Source organism: Porites lutea, chromosome 5, assembly GCF_958299795.1.
Source record: "Porites lutea chromosome 5, jaPorLute2.1, whole genome shotgun sequence".
In the NCBI taxonomy this organism is placed as follows: Eukaryota; Metazoa; Cnidaria; class Anthozoa; order Scleractinia; family Poritidae; genus Porites; species Porites lutea.
Window position 1 is genome coordinate 30573208 of NC_133205.1, and position 18334 is coordinate 30591541.

Genomic DNA, 18334 nt, shown 5'->3' on the forward strand with positions numbered 1-18334 from the left:
TCGGCTGCTTTCCAGCCAGTACAGTGTATAATAAATAAAACTAGGTCAAATTGCCGAATAACTGAAGAGAAAATTTAGTCTTTGCTTGTGGAAGTAGTCTCCTGCCGGGGGGGGGGGTACTCCCATATATAAGCTATCATTAGGAAGGTCGGCAGCCCTAAAGGGTAGGGCTTTTGCGCCATTTTGGTCTGTAAACAGGTATAGACTTTGCCCAGGAATCGGGTAAGGATCACGGGAGTGTCTAGACGTATTTATCGTTTCCATTCCAAATGAGTACCCATATTTGTTCTAAAGTCATTCAGTACATTAACGGAACCTTTGTGAAACATATGCTCGTCCGTTAATCACATGCCCATAATACGCTTTCTTTATTGGATGGATTTAAATTTCTCTGATTTCTGGCGCCATTCTGGACCAAGGAAGTTGCTCTATTCAGGCATAGTCTCTCCAAGGTCAGTGTATCTTGTTGGAGCAAGTCATGGACATGCATATTTGTTTCAAAGGTAGGGAATTTGCTTTTCAATAAGACTGAATAGGAGCTTCTGATCTCTGAATCTCCTTTGATAATGAAATTCAGTAGCTAGCCCAAGAGTTTTTATGCCCTAAGTTCCACGCCTGGTATGCACGACCGTCTGGATGCGGGATTTTCTGCAGGAATACACAATTCGATTCTATTTCGAATGGTCGTGGATTGATGACATTGATACTACTGCAAAAATCTTACGCTTACCTCAGCGCTCAGAAAATCAATATTCCAATTGACACGATTTGTCTTGATTCGGTCTGTTTATCCGGGATTATTGACTAAGGAAAGACTGGCCGTATTGCAGACTTCAACTTAAATGACTGTACTCAGAACGTTCATTTTTCTTTTCTTCGTGTAATCAACCGTATAACAACTGCAAGTCACTGTTGCTCCTCAGACTCGGCGACTATGTTGTACATTGCGTTACGCGAAGTTTACGTTCAGTGAAAGAGCCGGACTCCTAGCACTTCCGCCCTTCGAACACATCTGCATGTCAGACTGCTGTAAAGTCAAACTGAAAAACCTTCCCACAAACCGTCATCTAACAAATGCCTAGGTTTCATGTTAAGTCAGGTGTTAAGTGAATTTAGTAGCTCTGAAAAAGTGCATGGTTTACGTAACTTTTACTTTTACCGCGTGGATATTACCTCCACGGTTAATAAATGTTAAGGAAAATAAAGTGAAAGCGAAAGTCATGCACGATTTCAACAATTTAATTATTAACACAGTCGACTCCCGATAATTCGAACCTTCAAGGTAAATAGAAAAAAGTTCGAGTTATCGGGAATTCGAGTTATCGAGGGTAAAATATATAGAAAACGATCTGATGGGAAATGAAAATTGCTTCGAGTTAGCGAGAGGTTCGAGTTTTTGAGTGTTCGAGTTACCGGAAGTCGACTGATTGCGGAACGGGAAGTCAAATACGCTTAATTAGTCGGAAGCTGCTTGATGCACGTAACCAAATGTGTTGGCTTTCTAGTCTCAATATTAATCTTTTAAAGTCTTGTTGAGCCTGTCGGTTTAGTTTGCCCGCCTGAGTAAATAAGGTCTGGTTACCGTAGCAGTCTAGTTTTGCTATAGTACAGGCACAGACCCTTCACAGCTGGAGAGCCAGCCTCAAATAAGACAAACTGAACTTGAATCGCTGTTCCCTACTAAGCGGTATTTACACTTCAGAGCGTTAGGCTTAAAGCTTACGTTGCGGTTACACTGCGATATCCCGGCTTCGTTTAATTCCGGGAAAAGTCCCCGACGGACACTAGCATAAACACATTCTTTTGTGAGTAGCATTTCGCTTTTTATGTCGTACAAAGAATACACGCTTACAACTGGAAAGTGTAATGTTCGGATCTTGTCGATCTTCATATCACATGCAAAGAAGGGCAACGAGCTGAGTTGGTGTCACTTATTTAATTGTCCCTCTTCTTGCCTGCGTGCAGACGTCTCCTATTTCCTTTGTTACACGCGGAAAAGTGCAAGGAGACGTCTGCACGCAGGCAACCAGCTAGGCGGCAACTAATAGTTACCGCGGTATATTCCCCACCTCTGTATACATAGATTCATAGAGTCCAACTGAATATATTCAAATAATCAGCAAAAAAACACTAGAAAAATAATGAGACAGTCAAGCGGAAAAGAACAGAGTGCAAGAATATATGGTTCTCAACTGAATGGAATATAGGTTGGCGCTTTTGCTGATGCTTTCTATCCGGTACTTCATTGTCAAGTTTACTTGTCAGCTGACTTGTAACGCTAACCGATGCAAGGACAGTATAACGCCAGATACCTAAAGGGTATAAAGGTAAGGCAACTAAATTCGGTTGGTGTCTCATTAAAGAATTAATTGAGAAAACTACAACAGACAATGCGAGCAAATCGTTAAGTTTTTCAACTTTTCTTATTGTGCATTCAATGTTTTACAGTCCACCAACTGGTAATTAATAGTTATGCACTATCAAAATTAACAATAAGCTGACCATTGCTACTCTCACTGGGACTTGAATTCAGTTAACGACTTATCCACAATGTGATGAGTATTTTGATACTGAAATATTACATAAGGATAGAGAACCTGTCACAGAGCTGAAATATTGATTCAGGGCAATTTGATTTATTTTTGTTCATTCTTTCAAATGTTTTTAACGCACTGTTTGGCCATTAACTAAGTTTGTCAGTTTTATTTAAGGCTGTTAGCCGAGACCAGTACCATTATTGGGAAGTCACAGTTTATCACTTGACTAGGAGAAAATCAACAGTCAACAGAATAAAAAATGAAAAGTTCACAGTATATTTGCCGCTTATTTGTGGGCGCAATCCTTGCAAAGTTTACAGGAAAAGTAAGTCCCTGGGGCCGGTTTATCGAAAGTCCCGGTAACTTTTCGGGCCCGAAATCAAATATTAAAATCGAAATATCAAAAATAAAAGCGAGGGTCCTGGCTAGCAAACTACTGTAATTTGTTTCATTAACTGATAGTTTTGTCATGTCAGATGCCAAGCTATTGAAACCTCTATCATGCATGTAAACAACAACAGCTTTGCGGGTCCGTTAATTATCGGGACTTTCGAGAAACGGGCCCCTAAACACTTACTCTAACAGAAATAATTCCAAAAGCATTTGAATTTCCTCCTTCTGATTAGCCAGAGATTAATTATTGGTAAATCAGAAACACCTCCAGCACGCAATCCATTTCAGTTTGGAACAGTTTTTAGTTAAAAGATCCTAGACTCCAGGGTAAACAACCTTTCTTTTTTGGAAAGGCAAAAAAGAGTCATGTTTCATTAACTTCCAATCAAAGTTTCCGCATTCCGAAACGTTTTGGTAATGATAGACTAATCACTACGTGCCTAAAATAAACCGCCTGTTGCATTCAGCTAGTTCATTGTTCTAGAGTACTTAGAGCGTAACACACATTTTGTAATAGGCCCTCGCTTCACTCCGGACGATTTCTGCTTACTTTTTTTTCAGTAGTTGCACAAATCACACATAACTTCTCTTATGACTCGTTTTTGAATGGGCGCTCCGCTTTTAGTCTTTTTAGGTTTCCCTAAATATCTGTAATGGCTTTGTTCTACGATGGTTTGACCATTAGATGACATGAAACAAAACAAAAACAATAATCTATTGCGATTTTTATGGAACGATGAAAAACTTAGTTTCGCAACCAAAAATTAAAAACAATACCGTCAGGTCTGTGATCTGGTAAACTACAGAGCGTTTGAACGCAGGCAATATATTGACAGTGACTGTTAGGGATGACGTTCGTCGACGATTGAGAGACACGAGAGGGTAGTTCAAGTTCCTTTCAGGAAGAAAATGACTTCCATTATTAAAATACTTACGTTACTTGAGACATTGACGGAGACGGCAATTATAAATCAATAATGATATTATTGACGCAATAACAGGTCATCATGCCAGTTTTCCAAGTTAGACACTTTTTCTAAATTTATCGAGACTGGCGGGGGTTTCCCCCGCCGTCGCTTGAACTGTAGCCGAAATTTAAAAGATATCGTTTAGCTCTACAAAATGACCATTAGCCTTTCTAAAGTTGGTGATGGACTGCCTAAACATTAGCTTTACATTTACTCACTGGATCGTACAAGTTGGGGAGTAAGTAAAACAATACGATTAACATTGTTTCCGCTAACTTTTGAATTGTTAAAAAAGCATGTTTCATTTGATCGAAAAAGAAAAAATCACTTTGAGTAAGTTTTGGCCGAATGTCTGTTAATCGAAGAGATTGGACTCACTTCAGTTATATGGTAGGTGAATAGCCCACGTTCGTTCAAGACTTTCTAGTCATTTTTCTGTATTTGGTTTGGTTTTCTTTGTGCTCAATTCTTTTCTGGGAATTGCGAGACAAGGGAGTCGTGAAAAATTTGCAATTTTGACCCTAAACTAGGCTAAGCCCCGTAGTCACGTTAGAATTTTAATATATCGAACGTGGGCTATTCTGAATAGGGGCTGCCTCTCTTCACCGATAACCAAGCAATTCCGGCTCCCTAAAGAAAACATCTACTGAGTATGTATGACTCAGGCCCAGGTCTGACGTCGAACTTAACATGTGACGAACCGAATAATTAGGTCCGTAACTCGTAAAGTTATATTGACCCTGGCCTCAGATCAGAGTACGACAGTGACTAGTTGATAACAGAAAGTCAATTTGAATTGTAGTGCTCGACAGTGATTTGTGACTAGTGTTCGAGGCCACCCGAAACTACTATTCGCTTCGGTTTCTCCCTTACCAGTCTGCACAGCTCCGCTGGTTACTCCAAGTCCTTAAAATTGTCGTAACCAAAGAATGAGTGATAAAATAAGAAGTTTTATGCCTGGAAAATTATATTATGCCATTTTATTTCCTGAAAACAAGTATTCAGTTGCATTTAATTTCTACCCTCTAATTTAGCCTCTGACTTTTTAATTATTAGGAACTCCTCCTAGACTACTTCTACTTTTTCCTACATTTCGGGTCCCAAATTTTATCTATTGGCTAGGCAACAAAAGATATGCATCGTGTGGATTAACTATACTTTGAAACGCGTCGAATTTATGCTACACAAGTTTTCCAAACTAGGTAATTGCATATCTGTGCAAGTTGAAAAGCGATTTTGTATAATTGCTGTAACAATGTACAAAACTAAAAATAAAAACAAACAAAAAATGGACGCCTGTGACTCTGCTCCCCCTAGCCCCTTATTGGAAGATAGGCCACTGGAGCAGAGTCTGCAGAGCTCCCACCCGCAACGGTCCGCCCACACGGGGGACGATAGAAGTCTAATATTGAAAAGTACACATATATACAAGCCGGAGGCTTGTTTACCTCCCGTTTGGGAGGTTCCTCAATCTCGTCCCCAGAGCCTCCGTTACTTTTGTTCAGCGGAGTAATCCCCGTCGCTGTACAAAAGGATCGCAGCCTCTGGGAAGGAGATTGGAGGTTCTTCGGTGTTCTTCGAGGCAGAGCCTCGTTTTGGTGTAAAAGTCATTTCGCGTCTTACACAGCCTCAGAATAGGAAAGATGAGCCAATTACACCTGATTACTTTCGAGCGCATTGCTTTGAATTACTATTTTCGTTTTTCGTTTGAATTTGCCTTCATTTTATTTGTGGGTCTCCTTAATAACGTACAAACCTTACAAGTCCGAAATTGACGCTCGCATGTGAATAGTGCGAAAGGCACTGCAGTACAACAAAATGTCTTTGTACCTCTGCGTAATCGAAATTCATGCCCTTTGTTTCTTCAGTTTTCTTTGTTCCCTTTTTGTTTTGCTCCTTACCAAGCTGACTTTGCGTGGGTAATTGTTCCGTCCAATGTGTGACCTTTTACCTTACAATAAATAGACTATCAGTACATCTTGGCCAATTACTTTTTAAAAGTTCAGAACATGTTTTGAATAAACCTTTCTTATCATCAATCACAAAAACAAGGATTACTTCTGTTTTCGGAATGGTAACGTTTCATTGTGCATTCTTTTGAGCACTTTTTGTGACAAATATGAACTTAGCAACCAGAGTGTTGTCGCAACGGATTAAATACATCCGGCATTTTGACGTTCTATATATAGAAAGCCTTCGTCATAGAGGGATCGGCCGGAAGTAGCCGTATATTCGAAAGTTTGCTTTGAATTTTCGACGTAAAAAATATAAGTATATCTTTCTTCAAAGGGCGCAACGATTCCAGTTTGCATAAGAAGATTTTTTACTTTTCTTGGAAAGCGGGTATTGTGAAGAGCTTTTCTGCTCCAGTATTTCTCTTATTCTGTTGAGTGTCTCCTCCTGTTGTTGATCGTCAACAAAGTCCGCCTTTATTTTCTTATTTATTTATTTATTTCCCTTTTTTGTTGAAAACTGACGAAGAAAATGACTCCATTATTCCGTTTTTTTGGTATTCCACTTGCATTTGGATTTTGAATTGCAGTTCACTGATCAAAACTACTAGTAGAATGGGAATTCTAAATAATTATTCAAAGAATTTCTCCGTTTCCGTTTCCTAACCAGCTACGTTGACAAAATTTGAAAGATTTTTGTCGATACATGTATCTCGGCAAAGATGATTTACTTTTTCGGTAATTGTTCTAAAAAGATGGACAGCAGAAGGGGTGGTAGCTCAGCTGGTTGGTAGAGGCGGAAAATCAAAAATACCAATATCTAGACTTTATCTGCTAGACTAAATGTCCCTTGTTCATATCTTGAAACTGCCGAGGAAAAGGCGAACGTTATGAGGACGGAGACTTAACATCGACCGAGGAATATGTTTTAAAATATCAAATATATATATTCTTTAAAAAGACGCAAAAGATTATTGGATGCTTTCGTATGACATGAAGAATTACGCAGATCTTGGAGAGCGTTATGCGCCTTGGCCGAAAACACTCTCCTCGATCCGCATCATTGTTCCCATGTCAAACTCAGCCACATCCAATGAATGAATGAATTACTTTTAAAAAGATTACGAGCAGTTTCTTATTTTCTTCAAAGTTACCAGGGTAGCTGGCGCCCACTGTCACTCAGAAACTCGACGGATTTTACAGAAAGGGCGGACTGCAAGCAATCTAACTTTTTGTTAAGAATATGTTGGCGGCTATTTTTTCTTGACATAACGTGTGAAACTACTTCCGCCATTTTCTCCAGGTCTGCCTAAACAGCTGAGCTACCGCGCGTGCTACGTCAAAGAGGGGTCACCATACTGATAACAAACGGATAATGAATTTAATGAAGTCGCCAGCGTGGTAAAAGGCTTTGTCCATTACGTTTCTGTTCCCCCACCGTTGTTCTCCACCTTAATGTTCCATTTTCCCACTAAAAAAGTCACTAACAAAGATGCTCAATTTATGCTCATTATGGGGGGTTGGGTTTAAACGAAAGTGATACAGGGTTGTAAATGAGCGGAAACAGACATTGCCACAGCCTTAAACTACTGACTTCTCCTCAGTCCCCACTCGGCTGTGTTGAAATTATGTCAAATATAAGAATTCTAAGTTTTCTTTTCCTTTTTTAAACTGAATTTTTCTTATCCTTATTTTCCGAGAAAATGGCTCTGAATCATGATTAATGCTTTTGCCTCTTGAAAATGCTAAAAATGTTAGCAATTTAATTTGTACAAAAGCCTACCAAACCGCGTGGAAACGATTTGGGAGACGGGGCTAATTTTACAAATTGTTCATATCTCTAAAAAGTTCCTGGCTAAGCCCTTGGAAAGTCCTTTGTTCATGTAGAAGGAGGGGAAATGTTATCAGGTGGTCGCCGATGTTATTTGACATGTCGGACATAGACAAAGGGACTTTCTTCTACCTGCAGGAGAAAAGTAGAAAAAAGCGTAGAGAAAAGCTATCGGAGAGTGGGAAGAGTCATTCTGGTTTATAGTGCAAACATATACAGTTGTAGTAAATTTTCACGATTTAAGGCCAAGGTAACTTTTTCTAGACTAGTGATTTAAGACTAGTGTCCTAAGAATTTGAGAAGTCCTAGCGCGAAAGGCTTTGCGTCAAATTTCTTTGAATATGTGGGTTGAACAGAGTTTTTTGCACGTATTTTAAATGTGAAGACAGAACCAACACTGCGATAATACGGTACATCAGGGTTTTTATTTAACAATTAATGAATAATTCTTCTTATGATACGAAAGCCGAATTCAATAATTGTTTTATTATTCATTCAAAATAATTCCTAGTTTAAAAACATAGCTAAAACATGCTTACCTCCATCGATCCATGGATGTTAAGTTCATCTTCGATAGTGCACGTTTAGGGTTGTTCAGCTCCGCAAATATTCTCCAAATAGCAGATGTTGCCCTTCGAGTTGTATTCTTGCTGTTCTTGCCATGTTTTTAGCAATTATTTCGCCTAGTTCTTACTCTTGAAACGAGCGAAATGACAGCCATTTTTGTTTCCACAACCAAAACAACTCAACCTCGTCCCGAGGTCTTCTCGGTTAACGGTTCATTAACCTGCAAAAACGCTGCATTTTTGACGTCATTTCCTCGCTAAACACAAAATTCTTCCAAATTTGGTCATCAGTAACTGGTTATGGTGAATTATGCGTGTGCTTTTAGCCAATCAGAATCGGGGAAATATTTTGAATGAATAATAATGCATATTTAAATCTAGAGTTCTTTCACCGTGAATGCATAGCCTTGGTCAATGTTTTCAGTATTTAGTATTTTTGTTTGCATTGTTCCTCTGCAAACTCGAGGGGTCGATAGCCCATACTATCAAGTCTATATATCGATGGAAAACGTATACGCAGTATTTAAGTGAACAGAAAACAGAATGAATGAAAATATTCAAATGATCGAGGCGTCAAAACAGAAGACAAGATTGGCGGACTTATAACGAGGGGAAATCCCTCTTATTTTAAACTCCGATGCGGGGGATTTCCCTCAACATTAAAAATAAATTGGAAGAAAAAGCTTTATTTCGTAAGTTACTGGATCAAGCAAATCTTTGGAGAATACAAACTTTTTTGGTGACCATATTTATGCAAATGTACGTAAGTATGAGGTTCTCCCGCTAAAAGAAGATATTCATTATTATTTTTATTTATCAATATCACTGGTGAAGAAATCGAGTACTTTTAGGCTACTTTAAACTAGTTAAGATTTCGAATATTAATTATTCAGTTTAACACCAACCATTTGTCTTACAAGCAAGATTTAAAGTCAAAGTTACAGAATGTTTCAATGGGCTATGCCATAAGACTACTAAAAGCCTCGGCGCTTTTATTAAAGATCATCGTAAAGACACACTCTGGAAGGACTTCAATTTCACTTTCGCAAACCAAAAGCTCCGTTGCAGATATATATAAATATCGTAAGGGAAAATGCCAGTGAATCCGGTCCAGTTAAATAATTTCTTTCCTTTAGCAAACGAAGAAGTCTTATATATAAGTAGAATTCACTCCTCGATTGGACCGATCCTCCCAGGACTGCTTGCTACGCAGGTTTTAACGGTAACATGTGATCACATTTTGCTTAAGGTTATCAGAAAATCTTTTTCGGTTTTACTACAATAAACCGTCTTCATGGCAGACCTGCGTGCTCCCTCAAGTTACCGCTGAATTGGTATCCAATTTTAAAAGCAATCGGAAGGTCGGCCGAAGAGAGAGAGCCAAACTAACTTAAATATATCGTGACTGAGACTGAAGCAAAACAAAAATTTTCTTTAATATTTCGGTTTATAAATGTGAAATGGAATCAGTACAAGAAATAACATTTCTTCATTTCAAAGTGTAGTGATAAAGAACCAGGTCCTCAGGGTACTTTTTCTTCGAGAGAGCAGCTTAGTTCAGATGCGAGGTTGCGGAATGATCGATGGACCGGCCACTCGTTAACGAAAGGAATACTAATAATGGACACTAGCTCTCGGCGCAACGATTTCCGGGATCATTTGGGCGGATGTGTATAAAAATTTGTATTATTTTTGCCCCTTGATACCTTTTTCCACTTTGCTGTGTCCTTTTTGTTTTCGTACGATCACGTTCTACCCCGTAGAGCGGTTATTAACGAGGTTGCAGTTTATATTATATGTGTTATACTAGCTGAGTGGCCAATGCATTTATTATATACATACTGCGAAATACTCACCAAAAACCTATGTCGTAAATATTCATATGACATCAGAGTTTGCTCGACGCTTACTTCGCTTTCCCAGATACTAATGTGAATATATCATCTTCTCATTCGCAGATAATGCACCCGAAATCTATTACAGAGTGAACTGAAAACCCTTGCTTGATGCCAGGGTACGCAATATCAGCCGAAAACAAAGGCTCCATCGATAAGAGATACTTCTGCTTGCAGTGTAATAACATCTTCAGGGATCCTGTGCAGACGGACTGTGGTCACGTTTATTGCAAGTCTTGTATTAGAGACCTCAAACGGTAACAAGTGTATTAATCTCTGCAATGGAACGTTTTCTTGTTTAAAACGAGCGGCCTTTCAATTGCTACAAATCTAACGATGAATTTTTCAAGTGACCGGGACCTAGAAAGAATGAAAACAAATATAAAACTTAAAACAGACGGTATGGTCTTTCCCCCTTGTATATTTAAAACCTCGGGTGGAAGCTACATTGTATGTACGTTTTGACTCAATGTTGTCTTTGTTGAAAGTGAAGAATGATCATCGCAGTAAATTTTCCAATTTAAGCAATGGGAAAGAAGAAGCCTGAAAAAAAATCAGGGCTTCAACGGGATTCGAACCCGTGACCTCCGCGTTGCCGGTGCGTTGCTCTACCAACTGAGCTATGAAGCCACACATTGGGAGGGAGGTCAATTTATTGAGTTCATAATCTCGTGAGGAGTGAAATGATGTGAAGTATATGAAATAATTCATTTTTGAACTGCGGTTGTAGATGAAAGTGAAGAATGATCTTCATTTCACTCCTCACGGGAGATATGAACTCAATAAATTGACCTCGCTCCCAATGTGTGGCTTCATAGCTCGATCAGTTGGTAGAGCAACGCACCGGCAACGCGGAGGTCACGGGTTCGAATCTCGTTGAAGCCCTGATTTTTTTCAGGCTTCTTCTTTCCAATTGCTTAAATTGGAAAATTTACTGCGATGATCATTCTTCACTTTCATCTACAACCGCAGTTCAAAAATGAATTATTTCGTATACTTCACATCGTTGTCTTTGTTGTTGTCATTTATGTATATGCAACTTTAAATCCAAAAATAATGCACATCCTTCTTTTGCACGTCACAGAGATGATGGGATGTTCATTTGCCTGGTTGATAAGTCACCATTTGCAGCAGATCAGGTATGAATTACACTACTACCATCCGGTTTACACAGCTCAGTTAGATAAGCGCAGCCCAGGTCTGCCGAGCCGGAGATAGCGATCTGTAAGTAACCCCTTCCGAAACAAAACACAGGGTCTTTAAATAACTGAGGAGAATTTGACATCTAAGAAACTAATATCTTCCCTCGAAATTCTGATCGACAATGCTAACGTTGGAGGAAATGATCATATCAACACTTGTGGTAGTACAGTAGGAATAAAGTGGACTCTTTTCTCGAATCTTGCCTTGTCCCTAAGCCTAATTATTCCGCGCGGATTATGCGTTTTTGGTCACGTGGTCCGAGCGTGGTGCGAGACGTGCGTACTTCTAGATTGTCGTGGCTTCTCCCCGCCGTTCGTCTCAGCTTCGTCAACGAAAAGCATTGACCAGAAATTTCTGTGTGAAGGCAACGTACCTCAGCCCGTCATCAGTTATGTATTTTTGTTTGATAACGAACACATTTTTTGCCTTTGAATTCGTAGTAAACGCTAAAACGATCTAAAAACCTAGGTTTTCAAAACGCTTTTGATAGTGGAAATTATTGTAAACGGAGGCAAATCGTTTGAGAATAATATGACCAAGCAAAATTGAAGGTCCCACTCCTCTTTTCTAAAAAACCGCTTATGTTTTATATGTTTGTCTGTATAATTCGAGAATAGCATCCAACTTTAAAGTGTAGAAAGTTAGTAGACTACCATTGCTAGTGAGTCTGATTAATTACTTATACTTTAAGAAAACAGTTTGGAGGATAAATCTAGGGCACAAACCGTCGGGATAGTTTTTGAAGTGAAAACATATCATTCAACATGGAGCTAACTCATGTTCGTTTATATTATTCTCATTGTAGGTGTTCCCTGATAATTTTATGAAGAGAGAGGCCCTTTCCCTAGTTGTGGAATGCCCCAATTATAATAATGGTTGTGTCTGGAAAGGAGAGGTGCGAAATGTGGAGGTAAGTAAAAGCTCGAAAGTTTGCAATTTACATCAAAGCAAAAAAAGTTTGCAGTTTACATCATTGACTTCATCGTCATCGCAATCATCATCGTCACCTCCATTGCCCCTCTAATGTTCACAATTAAGCTGAAACCATACACCGAAAACGACTGTCAAGGCAAAAAAAGTAAAACATATTTGAGACGGCCCTTCACATAATCTTCGGACCATATATATTAATCAACACTGGACTATTAGTGGAAAAGACTTCTTGGAACAATTTAAGTCAGCGTCATCTTTCCCACGCGATCCTAAAAAAGGAGGCCACCGCTTAAGGGAATCAGCTAAAACTTTTTCCTACACGTTTGTCATCACAACGGCACCAACTCATAATCAGTATTCTTCGTTCATATTTTGGGCATGAGACAAATGTCCTGCACAGCATTTCTATCGGCCAGGTAACGACCCATAAAAGGCAACGCCTTGGTGCTAGCAGCCATCAAAGAAGCATCAATTGAAAATGGTTTTCTAGCTTGTCAAACTAACTAGTTCTCCTCCAATATTTCTTGTAGAAACATCTTTTGTCTTGCCCTTACAAAGAGGAACGTTGTACAAACAAAGGCTGCTCCGAGTGGGTAAGAAGAGTAGATTTTCAGCAACACATCGAAAGGGAATGTCCATACCGCCCTCAGACGTGTCCTTCGTGCGGGGAATCCATTACAGCAGCTTTTCTAAAGGTTAGTGTGTCATTATGCCATCCGGATAGACATCCAAAGCATGACGCCTGAATGTTTAAAACTTTGCAGTGAAACCACTCGCCTGCGGCTCGTGGTTCCATTTGAGCGTTTAACATTTTAGCGTCATGTTTATGGTCTATAAGAGTATAGACCAAGGAAAATTGTTTTCTTTTTGTTTAATGTTTAGTCGTCTAAGGCTACCGAGTCTCTAGCCTGTTCCAGGCTCTCAGATAGTGGGGAAGACTTGAAAGTGACAGGCGAGCGAAAAGTTTTTTTTTTTTCATGTTCGCGCTTTCTCTCGGCGGACCCGACTTTCTAGGCTACTGAGACTCAAACGTCTACAGCAAAGAACTTCGAAAGTTATTTAAAGTATAAAATTAAACAAATATAGGCAACTTTGAAATGTTGGGAAAAGAAACTATCACCTGCGTAGATAAGACAGGATTGTCGCCAAAAAAAATACTCAAATATTTTATTCAATAAAATGGCAGGAAACTTTTGTAAACATTTGTGTTCGTTCTTAAATATGTGTAACTAACTTTGCAGGTATCCAAGAAATCCCACACACATGCGGGTTGGAGAAATTTTTATTATGAAAACGGTGTTGAAGAGCCCACTATGACTTTTTATAGCTCTAAAGCCGGGTCTACCGTTCGTCCATACCAAATCAAGACACGCTTGGGAGTTACAAATGAATTACTTGATTTCATATAGGCAATTAAAACTTTGTAATTTGTTTCCCGTTCTTCAGAGCCACCAAGAACAGGATTGTAAAATGCAACCCGTGCAATGTCGTCTATGTCGTAAACAGGGAATTCTGCGAGGAGAGGTATGATAATTCCAGAATTAATAAACACTCATAAATGTGATTTTCGTATCGCGAAATAAGTCAGAACTAATAGATTATAGGCAAGGTCAGGTTGAAACTACGAGTAAAACCTGCCACCAAGCATCAGCGCTAAGTATTTGACATCAACAACCTTGGTGCACCTGAGGTTAGAAAAGAGTTCAATATCGAGCTTAGAAACTGCTTCAGCGCACTTAGAATTAAAGATGGAGAAAATTAGGACCCTGTTGAAGCAACCTGGAGAACCATCTTAAGAGTGTATAAAGAAACCGCAGAGAGTATCTTGGGCTTTACAAAGAAAGATAAACAATGGATAACATCTGATACGTGGATGAAAATCGATGGGAGGAGGAAAGCCAAAGATAACCAGCTAAGTGCAAAGTCCCCTAGACTGACTCAGTCAGCGTGCAACAGAAGTATATACATGTAATATCAAAGCAATACGTCAAAGAAAAGTGCCTGAAGGGGAAAGAGAGCCTTTGTGGAGGAGCTAGCTGATGAAGCAAAAAAGGCTACAGCCAAGGGAGACCTCAATACTATGTACAAGATCACTAAGCAGCTAAGTGGACAGAGTAAGACCCACATCAAACCAATCAAAGATGAGGAAGGGAAAGTTATCACAACTGAAAAGGAACAGGCTGCAAGATGGGTCGAGCATTTCAAAGAAGTGCCTAACCGGCCACAGCCTAATGAGGCTGCGAACCCAGAACCTTCGGATGACCTTAACATTAACACCTACCCGCCCTCTATATAGGGTTCCTTGCCATTACCACTTTGAACATTTGATTTTGTGGGTAATTTAGTTAGAAAAGTATATAATTATCTTTAACGTATTGTAAATTTCTGTATACTGTTGTTGCATTTGTATGTTAATAGCTGTGGTCACACTACAGACATTTTACCGGTAAACACGACTTGTTGACAGTTTACCTAGGGAAACTTGGTTTTTTAAGTGTGACCGATTTTTCCCTTGGTAACTTACCTCGGGGAAATTTTATCGTTTGGGTCTTGGATATGTCTCGAAAACAATAGAGTTTCCCTTGACAGCTACCCCAAAGCAATAGCTAGGGAAAATGAAATACCGAGGTTGCTAGCCAATAGACGCTCATCGGCGAAGGTCCTGATGACAGAACCGGACATAGATCACGAGGTGAAAGAAATTTTGGTGGCACGAATCGTCTACGTCTTCCCCTTTCTTCACCTTGCACGTTGAATTAGCTTAAGAAATAACAGCGAGATAAAAGAAAAAAACGCCTCTTTGATCAGCTAGATCCCTGCGCATTTTGCTTTCTTGAATTTACGCTACAAAAAATTCAACTGGCGTGAAAACTTTGGGAGCCGATATCAGCGTGACCTTCCCAGAATTTTTACCTAGGTAAAACAAAACCCGAGATGACTTTACCTCGGGAGACCTTTGATGAATTTGCCCTAGGTAAATCGGTTTTGCCTAGGTAAAAGTCTGTAGTGTGACCACAGCTATTGGCAAAAATAAATAAATGAAGGAAGGAATGAATAGTGAAATTTTATGAGCACTTGAAATGCTTTGACAGAGTCATTCCCTGTCACGTTTGGAGTACGAGTATTATCTCTCCTGTCTAGTGACCATTGACTGGGTGATGGGTGAGACAGCCTCAGACTGTCCCCGAGGAATCTAGTGGACTTAGCCTGGGACCAGGCTCCGCAGTGGGCGAAAGAGGGAAAAACAAAAAGCGACGAGCGAAAAGAGCGGAGCGGAAGTCTGGGGAGGGAAAAGGGTGCCTTCGCTCGCCGATTTTTTTCGCCCACATCGATTTTTTTTCCTTTTCCCCTAATGTAGAGCCTGGTCCCCGGCTACAGTGGACCCTGTTCTCATCTTTGGAAGACGTTGATTTTGCCGATGATCTGGCAGCCCTGTCGGCTACTCTTAGCCATCTCCAGGAGAAATGTGGCCGACTAAGCAGTTTTGCAAGAAAAACCGGTCTGCACATCAACCTTAAAAAGACCCAGGTGATCTACGTCGATGCCCCTAAGCACCCCGAATCACCAACAGTGTAGAGGAACTGCATGGACTGCGTCGACGATTTCACTTAACTCGAAAACCTTACTACTAGTGACAAAGGTGCCCATAAAGACACCAAGACCCACATTAACAAAGCCAGAGGTGCTTACAGTCAACTCCGCAACATAAGGAGGTCTGAGCAATATAGCCTCAAAACTAAGATCGGACTTTATAATGTTAGGGCTGCACTTTTGACTGGCTCTGGGTGCTGGAGAGTGACGAAAGGAGATAAGAAAGGTCGATGTCTGTCATAACAGCTGCCCCCGTAAGATCTGCAATATTTACTAGCCTAACAAGATCACTAATGAGGAACTGTTCAAGAAGACGGAAGGCATGAATATGTGATTATGTCCCTCGAAATTAAGAAACAAGGATGCCTAGTGAGAAGTACCCAAAGTTGCCTTAAGATGGACCCCAACTGGGAAGAGAAAAAGAGGCCGGCGAAAATACAACTGGCGAATAACAGTGATGAAAGAGCTGGAGGACTTAGTTCTAACATGGCGTGAAGAGGCCGGCCAAAAAACAACTGGCGAAAACAGTGGTGAACGAGGCTGGAGGTGTTGATTCTATGTGAAGAGGCCGGCCAAAAAACAACTGGCGAAAATAGTGATGAACGAGCTGGAGGAGTTGGGTCTAACATGGCGTGAAGCGCAGGCCAAAGCTCAGGACACGGTAGAGAGGCGAAATTTAGTTGCTGCCTCATGTCCCAGCCGGAATGAACAGGTTGAGTGAGTGCGTGACTTGACATAAATTCTTTTGTAAGCGGCAAAACGGCCACAGGGCGCGAACTAAAGTTACTAAAGCTCAGAGGAAAGCTCACACCTGTTCTCTTGAACAACTGCATACGTAAATTTATAGGTAATATTTTTACGCAACTGGAAAACAGATATGAAAGTTATGGAAGTTAACTTGATGTGATATTGCCGTACCATTCAATTTAGTGTGTTCGTCTTAGCTACAGTTCAGATCCTTATTATACAAACGGCAATTTACAACTTTTAATTAATCTAAAGAAAAGTGTCCTTTTTTCTGTACCCAGATGGAAAAGCATGTTAGTCCTGTTGATGGTGACTGCGAGGAAGTAGAACGAAGCTGTTCTTTTGAGCAAATCGGATGTGAAAAGGCTACGAAGGTTTGTTTTTGGCATTTATCTTTCAGAATTATAACACGCTAAGGGTGCACTTTGTGAACCGTCAACTTAACCACGTGCCAATTTACTGGCCTCCCTTGGCAGTTCATGTCTAACTTCAGTAACCATCCTTTTCTGTAGAAAATGAAGTATTCTGAGGCAAAGAAACATAACCAGATATGTTCCGTATTTCACCTGAATCTGCTGCTGAATTTCGTTCTTCGTCTTGAGAAGCATGTAAAGCATATTGTCGGCGCGTCTGGTGCATGGGTTGGTAGTGGCGCTGATGACTGGATGAGGGGATCAGAAAGGCTCGTTTCCGAGGCAATATCAAAAATAGATACAGCTGTAAAAGAGACAACAGATTTGCGCCAGAAACTGGCGGAACAAGGCCAAAGACTTGCATTACTGGAAGGAAGGGTTGGAACTGCTAAAGACATACCGATGGTATCAAATTCCGCTATGTTGTTGCCTCAGAATTTGCCTGGGGACATTTCAAGAAGGCTCACTAACGCTGAAAATGGAAGTGGTAACATAGAATTCCTCATGGATGAAACAGTTCAAGAGATAAACAATGTCAAGCAAGAGGTAAAAGATTGTCTATCTTTTTTTCTCCACATATTTTCCCTTCACATTTACTAACGATTGACCTCTCCTGAAAATTTGGTCGCAGAATTATGTCCCACAACTGTGACATTTTTTTCGGCCTTGATTTTGCCGACTGTTACTCAACTGATCTGGAATGCAGCGTTAATACCAAGTTTCTTAGTATTAACATCCAATAGAGAATGGCTTATTCTCTCTTGCTCATTCTCTCTTGTAACACACTCTAATGTGGGTGTAAAATCGGGGAGTCCGGGAAGTGTTTGCCGCTTTTCTGGGTAAGTTAATGATAGAATTTTGTATGGTGCATTAATAGAGACTCACCTTGTAAGAAAAATGCAGGTGTAGATTCTAAGTCTGATGCCAATGTGTGCGCAATCCAGGGGAACATTGTTTACACAATGAGTCATTATTACCATATAGTAACTGAGCTGGAGAAATTCCGGCAACTATAATCCTTTAAGAACTGGGGGATGTAAAACTCTTACTGATATGTGTATCAAGATCAATTTACCAGCTCTCATTGACCCTTTTCATGCACATTGAGGCCTGTACTTTAATATGATTTTATGAATCAATTGCATTTCGTTCTTTTACGGTTTTACTAACGGATGAATGATTCGTTTTTCTCCTTGACCCATCACTGCTTCCTTTACACTAATCTTTCACTAACTGGCTAAAATACAGATTCACTGTTTACCACCCTTATGAAATGAATGACTGACTGACTGGCTAACTCTTTGA

At 40.0% G+C, this 18334-nt stretch overlaps 1 protein-coding gene and 1 non-coding gene across 2 annotated transcripts in view; one reads left to right on the forward strand and one right to left on the reverse strand.

The window, feature by feature from the left end:
• Positions 1-325: 325 nt before the first annotated feature.
• The window catches only part of LOC140936312 (TNF receptor-associated factor 2-like), a 19398-nt gene continuing 1389 nt past the window's right edge, over positions 326-18334 (forward strand). The window contains exons 1-8 of the mRNA XM_073385762.1: positions 326-503; positions 10206-10399; positions 11227-11281; positions 12151-12255; positions 12809-12973; positions 13725-13802; positions 16898-16990; positions 17129-17575. Of these exons, the coding sequence (XP_073241863.1) occupies positions 10254-10399; positions 11227-11281; positions 12151-12255; positions 12809-12973; positions 13725-13802; positions 16898-16990; positions 17129-17575 (1089 nt within the window). The 5' untranslated portion in view covers positions 326-503; positions 10206-10253. The remainder of the gene's footprint in view (positions 504-10205; positions 10400-11226; positions 11282-12150; positions 12256-12808; positions 12974-13724; positions 13803-16897; positions 16991-17128; positions 17576-18334) is intronic.
• Positions 10700-10772, reverse strand: Trnaa-ggc (transfer RNA alanine (anticodon GGC)). The gene has a single exon. It is a non-coding gene; the product is annotated as a tRNA-Ala (tRNA).